Source organism: Micropterus dolomieu, linkage group LG18, assembly GCF_021292245.1.
Source record: "Micropterus dolomieu isolate WLL.071019.BEF.003 ecotype Adirondacks linkage group LG18, ASM2129224v1, whole genome shotgun sequence".
Taxonomy (NCBI): domain Eukaryota; kingdom Metazoa; phylum Chordata; class Actinopteri; order Centrarchiformes; family Centrarchidae; genus Micropterus; species Micropterus dolomieu.
Genome location: NC_060167.1, coordinates 32039312 through 32058235, shown reverse-complemented (window position 1 = coordinate 32058235; position 18924 = coordinate 32039312). Strand labels below are relative to the sequence as shown.

Sequence of the window (18924 nt, the reverse complement as noted above, 5' to 3'; positions counted from 1 at the left end):
TTGAGCAGCTTTACTTGCTCACCGTATCGCTGTGTTATGCTTCTTGAGCGAGCTCAGGGGAGGTCTCAGACTCTCTTCCAGCTCCTCTGCTATACCCGAGGCAGTGAGAGAGGGGGAGTGCTTCGTATCCAGCTGTCTCTCTCTGTCTCTGCTGCTTCACACCAGCTGCAGCCAGACATCAGGCGAGGCTGTTCCAGCTGACACTCGACTACATAAACAATGGGCTCTTATACACTACAGATACAACTCTAATATGGAGAACAGATTAGGGCATGGTATCGAACCGTGATCCTTTTTTGGCATGACCAAAATGGGCCCATAACACTGTATCAAAAACTGTCAAGCACTGAAAGTTGACATCAAATGTCTGGTCACATTTGTAGTCTCATTGAAATATTCTTTGAACAAAGAGTTTCCCATTTTAAAAGCTGCCCTAATCAATATTTTCATTGTAACAATGGATTCAATGACTGTGTAATGTAACAGGTTTATACCCACAGAGGATTGTCGCCTGACTCTGTTCCCTCAGCTCTACAGAGCGTTTTAGCATCTTTCAGCTCAATGTTTTGGTTTTATGGCCCGCAACTTTACTGTTTTGGTTTCGCCTCATCGCCCCTGTTTGTTTCAGTAGCAGGCTGCTGTTATGGTCAAAAAGGCTCTAATAAACTGACTGCCCAGCACCAAACACAAGACAGAGTTAGCAGCAACCTAGTAAACATAGTGTAGCATTTAGCTGCTAAAGAGCGAGACATTTCATCAGGCGGACAATAATCCGCCTCCAGACTCCAAATGAACTCTGATGTTGCTTTGTGTCTGCTAGATGTGTAAATAGACAACTGTTTGCTAACAAGTAAGCCACATTAACTCTACAAGATCATACAATGGATTTAAATGATGTTCCATTACCCCAAAGTAGCACAAAAATCACCTAATGCTGCTTTCAAGTTATGCCAATTTTAAGTATCCTTTTGGTATCAGTACTAAAATTAGGCAGTAAATCGCCACTAATATGGAACATTTTTAAACAATATCCACAGTGCAGATAGCTGTGAACAGCAAAACCCCTTTACATGACTCAGCCAAGCTCAGATTAAAGTGAATATAAATCATGTTATGCCGTTGCTTTCCCAGGATCAGCACATTCACCTTGATCCAGGGAGTAATGGCTCTGACAAGTGATGAAGAGGGAATAGTTGGATTAGCTGAGCGGCCACATCCACTCAAGGCTCGTTCATGGGGCTAACATGGATGACCTTCCATCAAGGAGGCAGAAAAAGCAGTGTGGGTGCACGGGAAGGTTGAAGACCCCACATCAGAATACAGCAGACTGCAAAGGTCATAGCGGGCCGTCATTAATGTGTCACATGATCGGCTGTAGTGTAAGTCCAAGCAGCCGGATCTGCTGAATGGCAGGCTGTTTGAGTTATGAGGCTAGCTAACCAGCTTAGTACAGCCAAAAGCCAAATCCTCTCGGGCAAGCTGAGGGATGGAGGCGTCAACCCAAAGGCAGCGCGCTGTCAAAGTGTGCCTGAATGAACAATATCAAGATTACTGCCTGTCCCACGCCTTCGTGTTGTGGAAACTAAACAGGAGGCAGATGTTGAAAGTCAAAGCCTCCTGCACAGGGACAAGAGCTGTTACTCAGCAGCAGGTACAAAAACAGTACACAGGTTTGTTTTTGTATCACTGACTTCTGTTGCCCCACTGAAGACTACCTTTGGAAGCAATTACTGTTGTTTCAAAATAAGAAGTTCGCTGAGTGTTGTCGGTTCATTCAAAAACACCTAGAAAGGATGACCTTTGTTTTGTACACTCACTGGGCTTCCTCTCCTGGATTACACGTCTGTTGAGGAGAAAACACCAAAGACGCACACCTGTTGGGTGCGCAGCAGCACACACGTGTTGGTAGGATTCTTAACAGCAGCTGCAGCTGCAGGGACAAGGGCCTTCACTGTGAGCTTGAGACATGACTTTACTTGAGTTTATTGCCACCAGTGCTTGCGTTCACTCATCCAAGTTGCACAATATGGATGGAGATGAAGTACTGCAGGAAAGGATATAAATTGCTACAGAGGGGAAAGCCTTGCAGCTCAAGTCAAAGTAGGGGTGAACACCTGAGCGTGACAAGGTCATCAGAAGGGTTCATTTTAAAAGTACCATGCATTCCTTTCAGGGAAAGATGCCACATGAAATGTATTTTTGTCATTTTTAAAGCACATAACGACATTTTGTTTTAAAAGTTCTCTGAAGTGATTACTCTTTATAACACCAATCATTCTTATCTCCATGTTTCCCCCAATCCATAAAAGCTGCCATTCAAAGCCAAATAACAGAGCATTATTTCCCAGATGGATTCTCGTTATCTGCAGTCAATTTCAAATGGAATCCAATAAAAAAAAATAAAAAAACAGCTGACGCAGCAGCTAACTCGAGTTTGGAGGTGAATAACTGCAGACAGATCCACTCTGTCACTGTGCAGCGCTCAACTCTCTGCACTATAATCTACTGCAGCCCATTGATTAGCATTTGGGTAAGTGGAGAGGAAAGCAAGGTTGGCTAATCAATCACCCAGGGGACATTGTCAAGATTAAACAGTCCGAGGGGCAGGAGGAATACTGATGGGCATGGGTTAAGACCTCACCCTCCTTTGAAGTCTTCGTTTTAAATATTGACACAGTGGTCGGACTTTTGGGTTCACAGACACATTTATTTCATAGCTCAAGACAAAGCAGCGCTTTCTCTTTTGTCTGGCTCTCTTTATTTGCATGACCATAAGTTTCCATTCAAATGCATACATAACATTTTTTGAGGAGACATTCAGAAACTTGCAACAATCCTGTTTTTAGAATAGCTTGGCTGTTATGTATGTTGGGTGTTCACAGTTTATTCTCTGTTACAAAACAACACTTTGCACTGCTTTCACAGTTTTTGGTTGAGCGTAAACTGGCAGGACTGACAGTCGTTTCTGAGACTGATCAAACGCAGATTTCATACCTAGGAAAGAGTCTTCTTCTGTGCTGCACTTGAACACTGAAACATTGCATAGCAGAGATGTGAGGAAGCACTGAGATGCCCCTATCACTCTAAAAGTGCCCTGGCAAGTTCAGGGTGGAGTGACATATACATTGAGGTTAAGGTAAAGCCCTTGAGATTATAAGCTTTCTTTTAAAACACACTGCATGTGAAACATACTTTCAGAGGTTTAGACGGAGATTCAGAATTTCAGGCTCTTTGGCCCAAAAAAAAAAAAGAACACATGTGCATGTGTGTGCGCTTCTTTCCAGGGCCAATTATTCCTTCAGTTTTCCCTCCAGAAAGCTCTGGATCTTTTGAAAGTTCTCCTCTTGCTGACCCAGGGCTTCCAGCAAAATGCTCATGAGTGACCTCTTCAGTCCCGCTCCTTCGATCTTGTACTCCAGTTTATTTTTCATGTTGCGGAGGCGAAATGAAGCGTGTGCAAATATCACTGAAAAGCAGATGGGCAAGTGACTGTTACTGTTTTAAATGTTTGGCAAAAACAAACCTATAAACTTTTGTTCAAGTCAAAGTATAATGATGCTGCAGAAATGATGTTGCAGATCCAAATTCTCTTCACGGTGCCATAAATGTCATTGTGCAACATTATCATCTTGAACTTACAAGCCAGAGGTAGAGTGATTGCAGACATGAACACCATGACGCTTCCCAGCATGGAGATCACGAGGTAGCTGGCCACCATGACCGCGATCACAAACGCCGTGGGATTCTGCCTCTTGAAGTTGTTGATGACGGCGCCGTTCTCTCCGGCCCACACTGCACCCAGGAAGATGGCCGACACCACGGCCATGGCTGTGAACATCCCCACAGGGTTCAGGAACCTGCAGGGCAGCGACACAAGACGTGGGAACAGAGGGGTCAGTCAAACTGCTCTGATGCCGCTGGAGCACAGGCAGGGGCCTAGTGCGTGGTCACTGGCTCCACCAAGTGGTTAGTTGTTGTTTGTACAACATGACAACAAAATGACCCCTATTAGTATCACCAGCTGTTTTATAAAAGAAAATAGGATAGAAATAGGACCACAGATGTTAATAACATTATGTACATTTGAAATTATTTGTTTTCTCCATTATTTGGATGCATTTTTAAGAAATAACAACACTAATTTTGAGAATACTTCACACAAACAAAACAAAAAAGTTTGCTAAATGTTGGTTCGTGTTCATTAACGTTATATATAAAAGGGAAAAAAACAACGGTTACTCTGTAGGTCATTCAGAAATCAATCTGTATCTATTGTGATTATCGATTAATCGTTTCAAAACTTCAATCTCTTGTTCCGTCTTGTCCAACATACTGTAAGGATTTGCTGCTTTTGTTAGTGATATGTGACATGTTAAAACAAGGAATTCAAAGATGCCACCTCAGGCTGTGGGCAATTTTTCACTATTTTCTGACAGTTTATAAACCAAATGATTCAGTTAATTGCGAAAAAATAGGGAAGATGCGGCCCTAAAAAACAACAACAACAAAAATCAATAATTTAGAGCATAGAAAAGCTTTGTGTGACAAGTCCAGCCTTGGAATGACTACAGTGATGTCCTCAATGTGTGTGACCAAGGGCCTGTCTCACAAAACACGTTCAACTTAACTCAGTTTCAGTTTGAGGTATTTGGCTTTACACACACTGGTGATCTTTTATAACAGGTCTCACAAAGCTGAGAAGAGTTTAACGAAAACAAGGCTCGATGAAGGTGTATGTGATCAAAATGTAGCATGAAAAAAGATACAATGTGCTTTGAAGGTAAAGGGCTAAATAGGAAACAGTGTACCTTTTATGTATTTGGCAGTAGAATTACTGAGTTTATATTTTTTTTTTAAATATTCAAAGGTTGCCTCATATTAGAACCTGGCAAATAGCAGGTTGTTCCTGATGTTGATATTTGAGAGTTTCAAAAATGCAATAACAATATACTGACTAATATATAAAACATTTTATTAAATAAACACATAATATGCATGAACATTTGTGTTGGTAATGATCCATTAACTTCTATTTTTAAGGATGGCGACCAAGATATGCACTGAGCCAGACACAAAAGGAACAGTAAGAACCGGCCAACTGTTAAAAGTCATACTGTCGTACTGTTAACATGTTCAGTGTTTCAGTCTGATGGAACCTCTCACGTCGTCTAATGTAACAAAGTTGTGCAACTGTCGCTTCTTCAATGAATTTCTCACCTTCCATGCTCTACTTCTACACCTCACAGCTGCACTTCTGACTTTCTCTGCCTCCATTTCTATGGCACATGCAGCAGGTGACTAACCTGGTATGTTGCTTTGTATGTGACTTCATACTGATTGTAGAGTTCTGTTCTGGCCCTCTGCGTATTACGCACACATTGTGCCAACACAGCAATGATTCAACGACTGACAAACACCTTTAGACTATTTTGAGCAGCAGGTGATACTCAGTGCCTGCAGCTGGGATAACCGGTCTGAAAGTATGCTTTCTATGTAATCATTGTGTTAAGAAGAACTGTATGAGACCCGGAATCATTCTAGGTTCAGTAGAGCTGCAACGATTAGTCAATTAATCCATTATCTGTCCACTATTAAATTAACTGCCAACTATTTTAATAATTTATTAATCGCTTTGAGTCCTTTTTTAAAGAAAATTTCTTGATTTCAGCAAATGTGTGTTCAGCAAACACTCGAATGGGACTGTTTCCTGGTTTGTTTGCTACTCTATAACAGTTAAGTGAATATATGTGGGTTGTGGACAAAAATATGATAATATTGCTGTGTTACATGGGTAATGATAAGCCTATGACCATGATGGCTGTCTAAGTATGGACTTTGTGTGGATTGATGAAAATGTACCATAACAAAATGAGCTTCCTCACCCACTTCATGGTAAAGTGTTGAACACAGAGGCTACTTTTTTTTGAGATTATACACACTTTTGGCAATGCAAATGAGGTCTATGCAAAAAGCACATGGATTTAACTGTTTCGAACGAGGCTAAAAATAACATCACGTGGTTTAATGAAAAAAGTCAACTGAATGTGTCAGCCTTGTTGGTTTAAGGTCATAACTGAGGAGGAACTCATTGACAAATCAACCAATATGGGATTATCTCCCTAATCAGGGGTACAGAGGCAGCTGATTAAGCTGCTGTTTTGTCACAACTGTGCTATCTGCAGGGCAACAGCTGACTAGGCCTTCATGGCAACAATGTCATCATACTGCTCAGTGGACAGACCATGACAGGGCATCACTATTTTTAGTAAGCTGGGCTTTAGTTGAAACAAAGTGCCAACGAAAGCCAAGATATTCCCGAGATGAGAGATTTAACCTCTTGTTCCCTGGTCTACTTGTATGGAGTTCAGCTCAGTATGAGCTTGTATCTTAGGGCAATGGTTTGTTTACAACAGGGCACAAGAGTAGCCTACATCATGGGGGCCTCGTGTCATCATATTTACTTTTTTTTTTTTTAGACTTATATGTAAATATCCAATGAAAGGGTCTCAGATTTTATATTGCTACGTGAGGGGCACAAACTGGATAAAAATGTGTTGACTTTGGTTTCCATGTTGAGAAAGACATGATAGCTGGCACAATATCTTGTTATTCTTTTAGGACTCCTTCCAACTCGTCACCACATAAGCAGTTACATCCTGTCTGTACGGTAACCTTACGCTCATTTTAAATCCCTTTTAAGTAGTCTACATCCCAGTTGACACAAACAGGGCAACGGTGACGAAAACTAAAAGTTAACGTTACACCAAGCAAGGTGACGAACAGCTTGAAAAGTAACGTTACTGTATTTATGTCCTAAGTTACCAAATGTAACTTACCCGACAAAGAGGAAAACAACGATGGCCAAAGCAAAATAATTTGTCTGATAATAAAGCAGGTTGCTGACAACTCTGTTGTTCCATTTCGCCAGATCTTTCACATCTGGTTTAGCGAATCTCTCCGAGCCGGGGAAGAAGTCGTCCCACCGTCTGAACGGTGCCAGCTCTACTTTAGCCATTTGCCTCCAGCTCACCTCACTAATCTGTCACTGCCACCACAGAAAGAGCCGGAAAACCACGAACTACTGTCTCGCGAGAAGCCGCGCTCTTAAACCCCGCCTCGTGAGCCTGACGACATCTCACACTATTGGTCAGTAACCGCACGTTATCGAAACACTTCCTGCAACGCTTCTTGACAGAGAAGGAGATCATGAAGTGACAGCTACGTTAAATGTCCATAAAGTCTTCTGTTTCGGGTTGCAGGTCAGTTATATCTCTGTTATATTTGCAATGTTTTGGTAAGTCGATGTTGCTCAAGCGCGGGCAGTGCAGAACAAGTGCACGCGGGCGGCTAAAACTCGCAAGCATGATTACAGTGAAATGTAAAGTTAGCTAGCCCGGTTAAAGCTCACACGCGGACAAACAGAAGCACATTACCACGTTTTTGTTGTTTGTACAGATGTGGAGCAGAATACTGAGTCCTCGACTGATTTGTAGAACAGGTTTCTATTGGAGGAGTCTCTTCACAATGAAGCTGAAGACCAGTGAGTTCCAGGCTCTGTTCAATGACGGACTTACTGGACTAGCAGGTGAGACGCAGCTGCGGCCAGACACCTGCCGGGTGTCCTCACTTACATCTCCTGCTTATCTTGCCTTGTACACACATCGGTCAGTAAAGGTAGTTAGCGGGAGGTGTTTTTAGAAATGAGAGAGCAATCGAAAGCAGGGCAGATAAAATGGATGTGCCGCTTGACCTGATTTTTCACATCTTACTTTGATTATTTAAAAATAAAACATATTGCGAACATGTTTGAGATCTTTTAGAAACACTGTTCTCGCTGTCACGCTGACATGTTTATTTTTTATAACTGTAAAATGTCCCACTCACTACAAATCTTGAATTACCTCAAAAATCCAGTATTGGCCAGTCTCAATGAAATCCATGTCCCCAAATCTACAGGCATACCCTAAAGCTGTTTAGTCCTTTATAGTTCTGAAAAAGAGAATTCCCTTGTGAATATTGTGTTTGTTTAGGTGGAGCTCTACCAACTTGCTATTTTGAGCTGTTAAAGAGCCAGAGACTTAGGTTTGCACATAAAGTTGGGGTACTGGGACAGAGGCAGATTAAAAATTAACAGTCAAAATTGATGCAACAGAGGCAAAAAGATTCCACTACATTTCCCATAATGGAAAAAATGTAATCAGTTTTCAGACCATCTTTGTCAGGTAAATATTTATTTCACACTCTACACCTTCAGTCTGAAATGCAGGCTTTACCACATGTTTAACCCAAGCCAAGATAACCGTCATCGGCGATCATTTCCCAGTGTTGACAAAGCTCCTTCAGAGCCACATAAAACATTTACAGGCTCAGTAATTGCCATGACTAATAAACTGGTCTCCATTTGATAAATTGGTGGATGCCTCCACAAGCCTGGATGATATTTGTCTTTTAAAGATGTTTGCCTTTATTTTGAGAGACATGACCGTGGATAGTGGTAGGAAACGGGAGGGGGATAGTAGGCGACACGCAGCAAAGGGCCACAGGCTGAACTTGAGACCCTGGCCACTGCAGTGAGGACTCAGGCCCCATCCACACTACTCCTTTTTTGTTTTATAACGGAAAAGTTTGAAAACGCTGCTGACCCCGTTTTTAGTTTTAAAACTCCGGGTAGCATTTTAGCGGATGGGTAAAAAGGGAGGAATTTAGAAACGATGATGCAGACGCTCACGCTTGGCTCTCCTGATTGGGTCTTATAAGTCATGCGAAGCAGAAACACGGTGCTACTGACAGAGTTTTTGACAGGGTATTTTTATTAAAATATTCTGTGCAAATAACACTTACACTTGTTCTGTGCATGTGGCCGTTTACTTTGCGACGACTCCCAATCTGTTTCCGTTAGTTTTCTCTTTTCCGCAGTCGCTTTAAACCCCCGTGTTATATTCAGTAACAGTCCCAGCTCGTTATTGGTCCATGCAAAAAGAAATCTGGTGTAATTCTTCGTCTGCATTACTTTATTCTTGCGCCCCCAAAAAACTCAGTTATTGTTTAAAAATAGAGTTTGGGTTTTTTTGTGTGTGGATGGGGCCTTAGCCTTGTGCATTGAGCGGGCGCTCTACCAAGTGAGCTAACCACATTCAAGCTTGGATAATTTTGGGGTTGCTAGTGTAACTACCACTTCACACTCATTATTAACCTAAAACACAGTTCCAAAGCAGCTTTGGGGGCAGTAACAATCTTATGGTTTGAGTAAAACACCTATAGACAGAGTCAAAAATACTCCAGACACACGTCCTCTGAAAAGTTGCCCAACTCATGAGTGTCCATTTGTTCTTTCCAGAGGTGTTTCAGAAGCACCGGTATGAGCTGAGGATAGCTGGAGGTGCAGTACGAGACCTGCTGTCTGGGAAGCAGCCTGAAGATGTGGACTTTGCCACCACAGCCACTCCAGAGGAGATGAAGCACATGTTCCAAAGTGCTGGGATCAGGATGATCAACAATAAAGGAGAGAAGCATGGGACTATTACAGCAAGAGTAAGAGGCTGACCTATTTGAGAGGGCAGGATGTGGCTGTACCCTGCTTTCACTAATCATTGTTAGGAAAGATGCTTCGAAGACTCCTTTAACCATCTGCTAGGTGCTTTTACTTTTTGCAGAAGAATAGCTACTCATTCAATCTTCAGCGATACTAATGTAAGGTAATCATGAAAAACTAGTTCACTCTGCTTTTTACTACTACTTACTACTGCTCACAGAGTAAACCGACATTTAAAAATGTGCAGATATTTAGTAAATACATGACCACAGTCATTCGAACACATAAACTTCAAAGTGTATATCCACAGGCTATAGTACTGCATGGGTCATTTTCTTCTTCCACATGGAATCAATCTGTCTTGATGGATGGATTAGCCATCCTGATGGATTGTTGGAGAACCTTCCACAGATCAGCAGCCCAGAAACAGGAAGCTTTGCATCTGATTGATTTCTTTATTCCTGGAATATGTAAATAAGTTGCACCTAATGAGGAGTGATTGTGGCTTCCACCATATGGCTCCAAAAGGTTGGATAAATACAGAAATGCTGCAAATTTAATTTCTAATGGCATAAGGTGGTTTTACCATGTACCGACTGAAACACAACCACCCTAGTGGTGAGTGGAAAGGGACATTGACCGAAGAATCAGGGTTAATGTACAGGACACTTGGATTCACAGCAGCTTGAGCGCAGTCTTTGCTGTGCCTCTAGTTATCTGTCTTTTTATTTATTTGTCGCCTTTCATAGCTACACAATGAGAACTTTGAGGTGACCACGTTGCGAGTGGATGTCCAGACAGATGGACGTCATGCGGAGGTGGAATTCACCACTGACTGGCAGAAAGACGCTGAGCGGAGAGACCTCACCATCAATTCCATGTTTTTAGGTATTAGTGGTATTAGTTTTTTCCTCCACTGAATTAAATGAACTCGAAATGTATATTTCTTGTATTGTGTTGTGGAGATGCCCAGCATGTGGTATCACTAAATTCTTTACCGTATTTTGGTGACGTTTTCCCCCTCACAGGACTTGATGGCACATTATATGATTATTTCAAAGGATACGAAGACCTGCAGAACCGTAAAGTTAGGTTTGTAGGCAGTGCTGAACAAAGAATCCAAGAGGACTACCTGAGGATATTGCGCTATTTCAGGTGTGCTGCCTCATTTCTCTTTCAGCTTAGTTTAAGTGAAAGAAGAAAATCACTGTTTATATTTGTTTGACATAAGCGCTTTGACCTCAACCAGCTCATGTCACTCCAGGTTCTACGGCAGGGTGGCACTGGAGCCTGATGACCACGAGCCTGAGACGCTGGCTGCGATTAGGGAAAACGGTCGTGGACTTGGAGCTATATCAGGAGAACGGATCTGGGTGGAACTAAAGAAGCTTGTTGTTGGTGACCACGCTGCTCATCTACTGGAGCTGATGTACAGTCTGGAACTGGCCCAGTACATGGGTGAGAGGGGAGGAAAGGGAAAGATTTTACATGTGATTTCTGAAAAAAGGGGCTGGTTATGGTAGGTACCTAAACAACAAAAAACAGTATGTGCCACACTCAGCTTTAATTGTTTTATTACTAAAATGTAATTGACATGTATACTTTTTGTAATATGGAATAGACAAACTTTTTTTAAAGTAACTTTTCCTGACATCTGAGGGGGAAGGAGAGGAAGGATAACGCGCAACGAAGGTCACCGTCCAGATTTGAACCACGGGCATTGTGTTTACACGGTCAGCCTTGTAAAAAGGCCACCAGGACACATAACAAAAACATGAACTTAAAGAAACAGTTCATGACATGATGACAGTTATGACATCACTTATCATTACTTGGCTTCAAGCAGAGAATGCCTTTTTATATGAGTCGTTTTAAATTTTCGGGAAACGACTCTTGCTGAGAGATGGATAAGAATACTGATATCTTATAGGGAAGCTAAAAATGAAACTGGAGACAACTGGAGTTGGAAACTGCAAGCCTGCCTCTGTTCAAAGTTTAGGAAATGTTACAGCATAATTGCAAACTGACAATTTTATATTTCAGTTTGTATATGGATTAAACAATATGCCAAGTAGTGAGCTGATAGATGGATTTTATATATTTTTTTTTACGTTGGACAGAGCCAGGCTGGCTGTGTCCCCCCGCTAAGCTAACCACCCGCTGGCTCTAGCTTCATGCTTAACAGACAAGACGTCAGAGTGGTATCAATATACTCCCCAACTAAGTGTCGAACTATTCTAATTCTGATCATAGTTCTGCTTTCAAGTGCTTTCTGTATAGATCCCTTTTTGATAAACTGGCAGCTGGGGGGAATAGTGTTTAATATAATTAGTTGAAATATTCAAGCTCAGTTTAACACTTAAGAAAAATTTGAAATACTAACAACATAAAATGCTGCATGTATAGGAAGCAGCATGAATTAAATCACATGACGGCAAAGAAAAGATGTCTAGAGATGCAACTAGCTGCAGCATGACCCTGACTAATACACCATGGAAATATACTCTATATCATGTGTTTACTTAACATCAGAAAGAAGTGTTTTGCTTGGATTGCTTTTTGCCCATGTAGCCCAGTTTGGTTACAAGAAAATGCGCTCACTTGTTAGAACATAATTTTTTTTTTTGTCGTGTCTCAGATGCCTTTTGAAAATGGTCTGAGAGAACATGCGCCCTGCTGCTTTGTCATTGTTTGAACAGTACAGGCGTAAGGGGGATCAATAGTGTCGAAGCTCAACAGTTCTCAAGAATCTGACAATGTGGAGTTTCTAAGTGGTGAAAGATTCAACTTTCCATCCCTAAGATGGAGTGGATTAAATGCTTCTTGACCTCTGTGGTATTGTGATCTCTGGTAATAGTCAGCACTAGACAGAGATGCTTCAATGCCTCTTGACTATTTATCTCTTCTCAGGTTATTTAGTAACCACAGAAGAAGGATACCAATACTTCAGGCATGATATCAACAGGATCCCAATAAAATGGATTGCAAATGTAACCAAGTTTTTTGGTCTTTATCTTGTTTAGTTTGTGTAGCTGTTGTCAGTTGTGCTCATCCCTCTTGTCCCTGCTCCTCCTTAGGTTTACCTCCAGATGGCAATGTTGAGGAGATGAAGCGAGTGTGGCAAAACGCCAAAGACCACTCTCCCAAACCCATGACCATCCTGGCTGCTCTCTTCCACTGCCCGGAGGAGGTGGAAAAGATGGATATCCGACTGAAGGTGTCTAGGGAGGAGAAGAATCTGGCCCTGTTCCTGGTCAAACACAGAAGGGAGCTCCGTAAGAGCGAAGACGAGCCGGACAGCCTGAAACCCTTCACTGACTTTATCATTGACGTAAGATTCAGATCCTCCACTTAGGCTGTAGAAACAGTGTCAATAGTTTGTGTGTTTTATAATATTTAAAGGTTTATTTAAATTTATAGCGGGACGCTTACCAGAACAATTTGGTCATTGATTTTAGCCAGAATTCAGAGTGGATATGACCATCAGCATGTCACGTGAAAGTAGCCTGTGATCACCTGTGATAACTTAATGTGGAGCTGAATGATCAGGCACCTGTAATGCAGTGAGACACGAACTCGCAAATCCAAAGTACCTGCAAGCTTTCAGTGTTGAGTGCATTCCTGGCTGCTAGATGAAGTTCATAAGATATGCTTTGAATTAGATCTGAAACGATTTGTCAATCAACAGAAGATTAATCAGCAAATATTTTAATGATCAATTAATGCTTTTTGCCAATTTTAAGCAAAACATCACTGGTTGCTTGTTTTCTTAGTTTTCTATGATAGAACTGACACAATATGTTCACACACAAAAAGCAATTTACAGACATCTCTTTGGGCTCTGGGAAAATTTGATCACCATATCCCCCTGATAAAAAGCGATTATTGATTGATTAATCTAAAAAAAATTCACACCCTTTAACTCATTTCCTTGACATTGCTGGACAGTGGTCCATCTGCAACCATAGCTCTTATCTGAATGCAACATGTTCCCACCCATCTGTTAGTTCTGATAGCCAAACCAAAATGGATCTGTGTAAAATACTTGGATTTGTTCAGGTCTGAGTTTAATGAATCTCTTCTCTTTCATTTCTACCAACAAGCAATTACAGAACATTCTGGTGGTCATTTCTGGCTAAACTTTAAATCATAACTGCAGTATTGTTCAGCCTGGACACTATTTTCCCATTAAATAAAGTAACTAACTGGGACAAAATTTTTTGAAATTGGTACAGGATGAGTGAGAGCGCTGCAACCAGCAGATCAAAACCAGGCTATAGCGCAAGTCCTGCAGGGCAATTCCATAAACTAAAGTGCTAAAGTTTTTGCCACTGACAGGCTGAGATTGTTCAGTGTCTGACAAAATTATGGAAAGGATCCCTACAGAGATGGACCTTTTTTTTTGTTTGTTTGTTTTTTTGGGGGGTTTTTTAAGAGTAAGATCCTTTTTGTTTAGGCAGAAACCGCTGCTAAATCACTCTATTCAGTCATTTTAGTGCGCAGACCACAGGAGTTGCTGGTCTACCGCTGCCTCAATCTCTTTTGTTTGCATTGTTGTGTGACTTTGATTTTTTTTAAAGGGTCATAAACACCAACACCAACACCAATACCAACACAATAACACAACACTAACCAATTGAAGCAGCGGTAAACCAGAGAGGAAAAATCACTACTGGAATCCGGTAATAACAATCTGAGCCTGGCAGAGGCAAAATGATAAGCACTGAAGTCGGCATACTTTGACGGTGCGCAATTACGTGGAATGATTATGTTGCACCCCGTTTCAGCTTCTACCAGCTGCAGCGCTCTCCCTCAGTACTAGACCTATTTCAAAAATAGTTGTCTCCATCAGTGGTGCTTTCACACCTAACTTGTTTGTTTTGGTTAAAATGTTGGTGTGGATCGTTTGGCCCGGTCAATCAAACTCTGCTGTGGCCCAAACAACCGGGCTTGAAAAGTTTGTTCGCTTGTGATGCAAATGAACCAGCCACAGGAGTTTAGCATAACAGATATGTGATTTAGAAGAGATCTTATAATTTACGTTTTCATGTGTATATACTCATGCAAATCATTTGGTATGCACATCAGTGTGGCTTTTTCCCTGATAATCTAGAGTAACTTCGAAAACTTGAATGTGCTTTGAGAGCCAAATGTAGTACAGCACAAAACATAAAGGCCAATTTAAAAAAAACAAAAACCTACATCAGATAAACAAAACAAAAATAATAATAAGAATTTATTGAGTTATATGGGTATAAATTAGTTTTTTTGGGTTGGTAATCTATAAAGTATCTATACCTCTTAACAGAAGGGAGTAGCTGGAACGCCACTGAAAATGGATGGGATGTATCCATGCAGACCATGTCTGCTTTCTCAGTCAGCCTGGTCAGGTACAGCTGGTTCAGACCAGCCTGTTGTTCCTCCATTATTTTCCCACAGGTCTTATATATGATACAGTTTTTTGGAATTGGTGTTCCAGTGAGTAATTTGTGAGATTAATAGATCAAAAGCTATTAAAAATTCGTGCTTATACTCCGTGTCAGTTCATTAAGTCAGTTTAAAAAGTGTATGACATCAATTCCACAGTAATAAGCCCCGAGTCATTACTGTACAAGATGCCTCCTTGTCGTACTGTCTGTACCTCATTCATCACATGCAGTCGATTTGCTGTCTAATAATGCTTGATACTTATTTCTTCATGAGCTCTTTGTGACACCAAATAACAGAAATATATGCATCAGAAGCAGCAAGTGCAGCATAAAGTCTCGTCAGTCACCAGAATTTGATTTCCCCACGTGGATGCGCTGATGATGCAGGATGACAATCGCCAAAACTATCCAGTCGACAAGTCACCTGCCCTTCTGTATCACTTCATATATTTACTCGTCTTGGTTTGTTTGTAAAAAGTCACTTTGAACAGAAACTGAACCAGAACTAATTAACAATGTATAATTGTTTTTCCTCGGTCCTCACCAGATGAACTGAACTACTGTGTTTAGCGTGCTAGCCACAAAAAGATGGGAAGATTGGGTCCTGGTTGAAAAATACCAAAGTTACCCTATAACGTGAGTTTTACTTCTTAGTTTAGTACTTGAACCTTTCTCAAAACAGTAAGAAAACAGAAATTTATGTTTAAAAGTTCAACATAAATGGATTAAAAAGAGTTTCCAAAGGAATCAGATGTGAAAACCTCATTCAAAATTGGGTTTAGCTTTAAAACGTCTGTATCGAATCCCAACACTACACTGCAGAATAACTAGAATGTTTCAAAGGCCTTTTCTCACAATTTTCTCAAAGCTTAGGTGATATTGTCTCTACACACTGTTCATGAACACACAGGTGGTGTTTTCTTTCCTGTGCTCTTTCTACTGGTCTAAATTGGGCCGGCTCAGTTGGAAAAATGTGATGTCACGAATTTTTGACACCAAATATCCTGATTGATTAGGAATACTTGTGATGACAGTAATGGGGTTGTTTGCTTATGTAGTCAACTGCTGTCAGTCAAAGTTGATCAAACCACACCCACACAGTCCTGATGAAGCAGATTAGTGTTGATATTTGTAGCCAAAAGTTAAACTCTAAATAGATGTTTTTTTCCTAACTTCACATTTAATTATTTGTATGTTACAGAAAAAAAAAACTTTTTCTGGGGCTTAAATTCACACGCATTCTGTGCCTTTTCAGAGTCGGGAGCTGGATTCTCAAAGTAAAGTGTGTGAGCTTTTGAAGTATCAAGGTGAGAAGAAGCTGCTGACAGAGCTCTGCAGATGGTCCGTCCCACGCTTCCCCGTCAGCGGTCACGATCTGAGGCGGGTGGGCGTCACGTCAGGCAAGGAGATAGGTGCCGCCTTACAGAAGCTCCGTGACATCTGGAAGAAAAGTCGTTATCAGATGGACAAAGATGAACTCCTCAGTTACATAAAGCCTTGAAAGAATAGAAAAGCAGAGGTGTTTTTGTGTGTCAATCACACATGACACTGTAATTGTGCTGACAGGTATTAATTGAGCAGACGGATGCATGTTTGATAAAGGACACTACAAGAATTTAGACATGCATGAATGCAATTTCATTATAAATTACCCCAGAGCCGGAAATTTGACAAGATCACAAACAATATGCTCTCAGCATCAGAGCTGCCACCATGTGAAAACATGTGCACTGGACAATGGCAGCTGATTTCATCACAGGTGTTTTTACAGAACTGCTGTTAATGAAAATTCCTCATTTAAATCTTCCTTGGCTGTCACTAGTTCAACTGGTGTGATGAAGGCAGATGAAACATGTAGGCAGGGATCTGTGATGAAAAATGAAATAAAGTGTTGGGTCATTAACTATAGAAAATAGTTATTTTCATTGTTAAAACTATATTGGAAAGCAGAAGCTTAGTTTAGTTTTTTATTTTTCTTCAGTTTAACTGCAGTTTTGTATTTCTTTGCTATGTTTTCAGTAAAGAAAATGGTTTGTTTGTGTACATTTTATTAAAAAGACATGGTGATTCTTTAGTTTGTGTGCATGCACTGCCTAAAACAAAGATACATATTTTAATTTACCACACAGGTTGCTCCTCCCTCTTGCAGAGATGCGATATAAAGCCCTCTCCCTCTCCTGTACTAACGCATCAGCTTCCACCTGCAGACTCTCAACACTTGTTGCTTACTGGAAATTCACCCTCTAAACTCCCACAGCGATTTCTTTCAGGGAATTACCTTGTGATGGAACTGGTCTAACTCCAGGTTGCCTTACATATTTTTTGTGTATTTTAGTAAATGCATCAGCTAAGGCTTGCGTCACCTGGAATGCTTTTATGACGTGTTCAGCTACTCATTTCTGTATTTAGGGTGAAAGCATGGCTTGGTTCAGTGTAAATCTCAGTAACAGTAACATCACTTTGGAGGGGGATGAGCCGCGAGATGAGAACTTGGCTAAAGTGGAAATAAGTCTCCTGTCCATCATCTTCTTCACTTCAGGAATCCTAAACTTCGGGCTCCTGTTGGTGCTGTGCAAGCGGAGGAAACAGCTCTCTAGGATGCGCGTCTTCGTTTTCCATCTGTGCGTCGCCGACCTGGTGGTCACATTCTTCCAAGTGTGTCCCCAACTCATGTGGGACATCACTGACAGATTCCTCGGTCCAGATGTATTGTGTCGCGTAGTGAAGTACCTGCAGGTGGTCGGGATGTTTGCCTCCACTTATATGATAGTAGTCATGACGATAGACCGATATCAAGCCGTCTGCAAACCCATGGTGACGTTCCGGAGGCGCAGGGCGCGCTGGAACGGTCCGGTGTGCGCCGCCTGGTGCGTCGCTCTCATCGGCAGCCTCCCGCAGATCTTTATCTTCTCTCGGGTCGAGGTCGCTCCCGGTGTGCACGACTGCTGGGCGCAGTTCATCAAGCCGTGGGGACTGAGAGCCTACGTGACCTGGACGACTCTGGTGATATTTGTCCTGCCCGTACTCACGGTGATTGTGTGCCAAGTGCGCATCTGCCGCACCGTGCACATTAACTTTCACATGAAGACGCAACACGTCGGAGAGGCGGCCAGTAAGCCACTGTCCTCAAGAGCCAGCAGCGTGGCGGGGGTGTCCAAGGCGAGGGTGAAGACGGTGAAGATGACCGTGGTCATCGTGCTTGTTTACATCATCTGCTGGGCGCCTTTCTTCACCGTCCAGCTTTGGTCTGTCTGGGACACCGAGGCGCCCACTCAGAGTAAGATAACAGAGTTTGGGATCTCACAATATTAAGAAAATGGCATTCCAAATCTGTTTGTCATTACTGCACATTATCAGCTGTTAAATTAGAAGAACGATTGGCTATAAACTCCATCATGAGGCAACCAATGACATAAAATGACCCTATTTCCTAATGATGACCCTAACTAGAAATTACTCCTCTAGTAAAACAGATCAAAATATAAGAAAAATTGCCACAGTTGAATATTTGTCTCATTTTCTCAGCTGCAACCTTCACCATCTTGATGCTGCTGGCCAGTCTGAACAGCTGTGCGAACCCATGCATCTACATGCTGTTCAGCGGGAAGCTGCCCAAGAGACTGATGTGTGTGGGTCAGCCCGATGTGCAGGAGTCCATTCAGGAGGAGGCAACCATGGTCAGCTCCCTGTACATCAGCCTCAAGAGCCTGTCAGACTGCAGATGAAAGTACTGACACCTTGGACACTTTTCTCACCTCAGGTTCCCATGGCTCCATCATGAGAGCAAAACATACTGAAATCCTCTAGGTGGGAAGACAAACATCACATTATAATATATATGGAGATCCAGACACACCACAAGTCTCAATAGGGATATTATAGTGAAACATTAACATACTCACATACTTTTCAAGTATCTACAGATTTTTTTTGCCGTGCAATTTTATACAGACCTTAATAGGA

The 18924-nt window shown here is 41.7% G+C and overlaps 3 protein-coding genes across 5 annotated transcripts; 2 read left to right on the top strand and 1 right to left on the bottom strand.

Moving 5' to 3' along the window:
- Positions 1-2686: 2686 nt before the first annotated feature.
- arl6ip5a (ADP-ribosylation factor-like 6 interacting protein 5a) lies at positions 2687-7055 on the bottom strand. Its single transcript, XM_046076174.1, has 3 exons — positions 6837-7055; positions 3640-3857; positions 2687-3466 (listed from the first exon to the last, which is right to left on the bottom strand). The coding sequence occupies exons 1-3, from the start codon at positions 7013-7015 to the stop codon at positions 3291-3293; spliced, it is 573 nt and encodes a 190-aa protein (XP_045932130.1). The 5' UTR covers positions 7016-7055; the 3' UTR covers positions 2687-3290.
- A 77-nt stretch (positions 7056-7132) lies between these two features.
- trnt1 (tRNA nucleotidyl transferase, CCA-adding, 1) lies at positions 7133-17035 on the top strand. 3 transcript variants are annotated; one of them, XM_046076170.1, is made up of 8 exons: positions 7133-7259; positions 7456-7585; positions 9338-9531; positions 10282-10420; positions 10561-10687; positions 10797-10990; positions 12610-12863; positions 16217-17035. In XM_046076170.1, exons 2-8 carry the CDS (start codon positions 7456-7458, stop codon positions 16460-16462), a joined length of 1284 nt encoding a protein of 427 aa, XP_045932126.1. In that variant the 5' UTR covers positions 7133-7259; the 3' UTR covers positions 16463-17035. The 3 variants fall into 3 exon arrangements, with proteins under 3 accessions (XP_045932126.1, XP_045932127.1, XP_045932128.1); XM_046076171.1 differs by having other exon boundaries at positions 7154-7259; positions 7494-7585; XM_046076172.1 differs by having other exon boundaries at positions 7167-7259; positions 7499-7585.
- A 344-nt stretch (positions 17036-17379) lies between these two features.
- On the top strand, positions 17380-18686 carry avpr2b.1 (arginine vasopressin receptor 2b, tandem duplicate, 1). Its single transcript, XM_046076173.1, has 2 exons — positions 17380-18238; positions 18487-18686. Exons 1-2 carry the CDS (start codon positions 17380-17382, stop codon positions 18684-18686), a joined length of 1059 nt encoding a protein of 352 aa, XP_045932129.1.
- Positions 18687-18924: the final 238 nt, after the last annotated feature.

Excerpts from the sequence above, each read along its gene's own strand:
- arl6ip5a (XM_046076174.1), bottom strand. The coding sequence starts at position 7,015 with ATGGCTAAAGTAGAGCTGGCACCGTTCAGACGGTGGGACGACTTCTTC. Across the intron at positions 3,858-6,836 it reads GTTGTTTTCCTCTTTGTCGG|GTTCCTGAACCCTGTGGGGA; the intron begins GTAAGTTACATT and ends GCTGCCCTGCAG. Across the intron at positions 3,467-3,639 it reads AATCACTCTACCTCTGGCTT|TGATATTTGCACACGCTTCA; the intron begins GTAAGTTCAAGA and ends TCTGCTTTTCAG.
- trnt1 (XM_046076170.1), top strand. The coding sequence starts at position 7,456 with ATGTGGAGCAGAATACTGAGTCCTCGACTGATTTGTAGAACAGGTTTC. Across the intron at positions 7,586-9,337 it reads CGGACTTACTGGACTAGCAG|AGGTGTTTCAGAAGCACCGG; the intron begins GTGAGACGCAGC and ends TGTTCTTTCCAG. Across the intron at positions 10,991-12,609 it reads GGAACTGGCCCAGTACATGG|GTTTACCTCCAGATGGCAAT; the intron begins GTGAGAGGGGAG and ends GCTCCTCCTTAG.
- avpr2b.1 (XM_046076173.1), top strand. The coding sequence starts at position 17,380 with ATGGCTTGGTTCAGTGTAAATCTCAGTAACAGTAACATCACTTTGGAG. Across the intron at positions 18,239-18,486 it reads CACCGAGGCGCCCACTCAGA|CTGCAACCTTCACCATCTTG; the intron begins GTAAGATAACAG and ends TCATTTTCTCAG.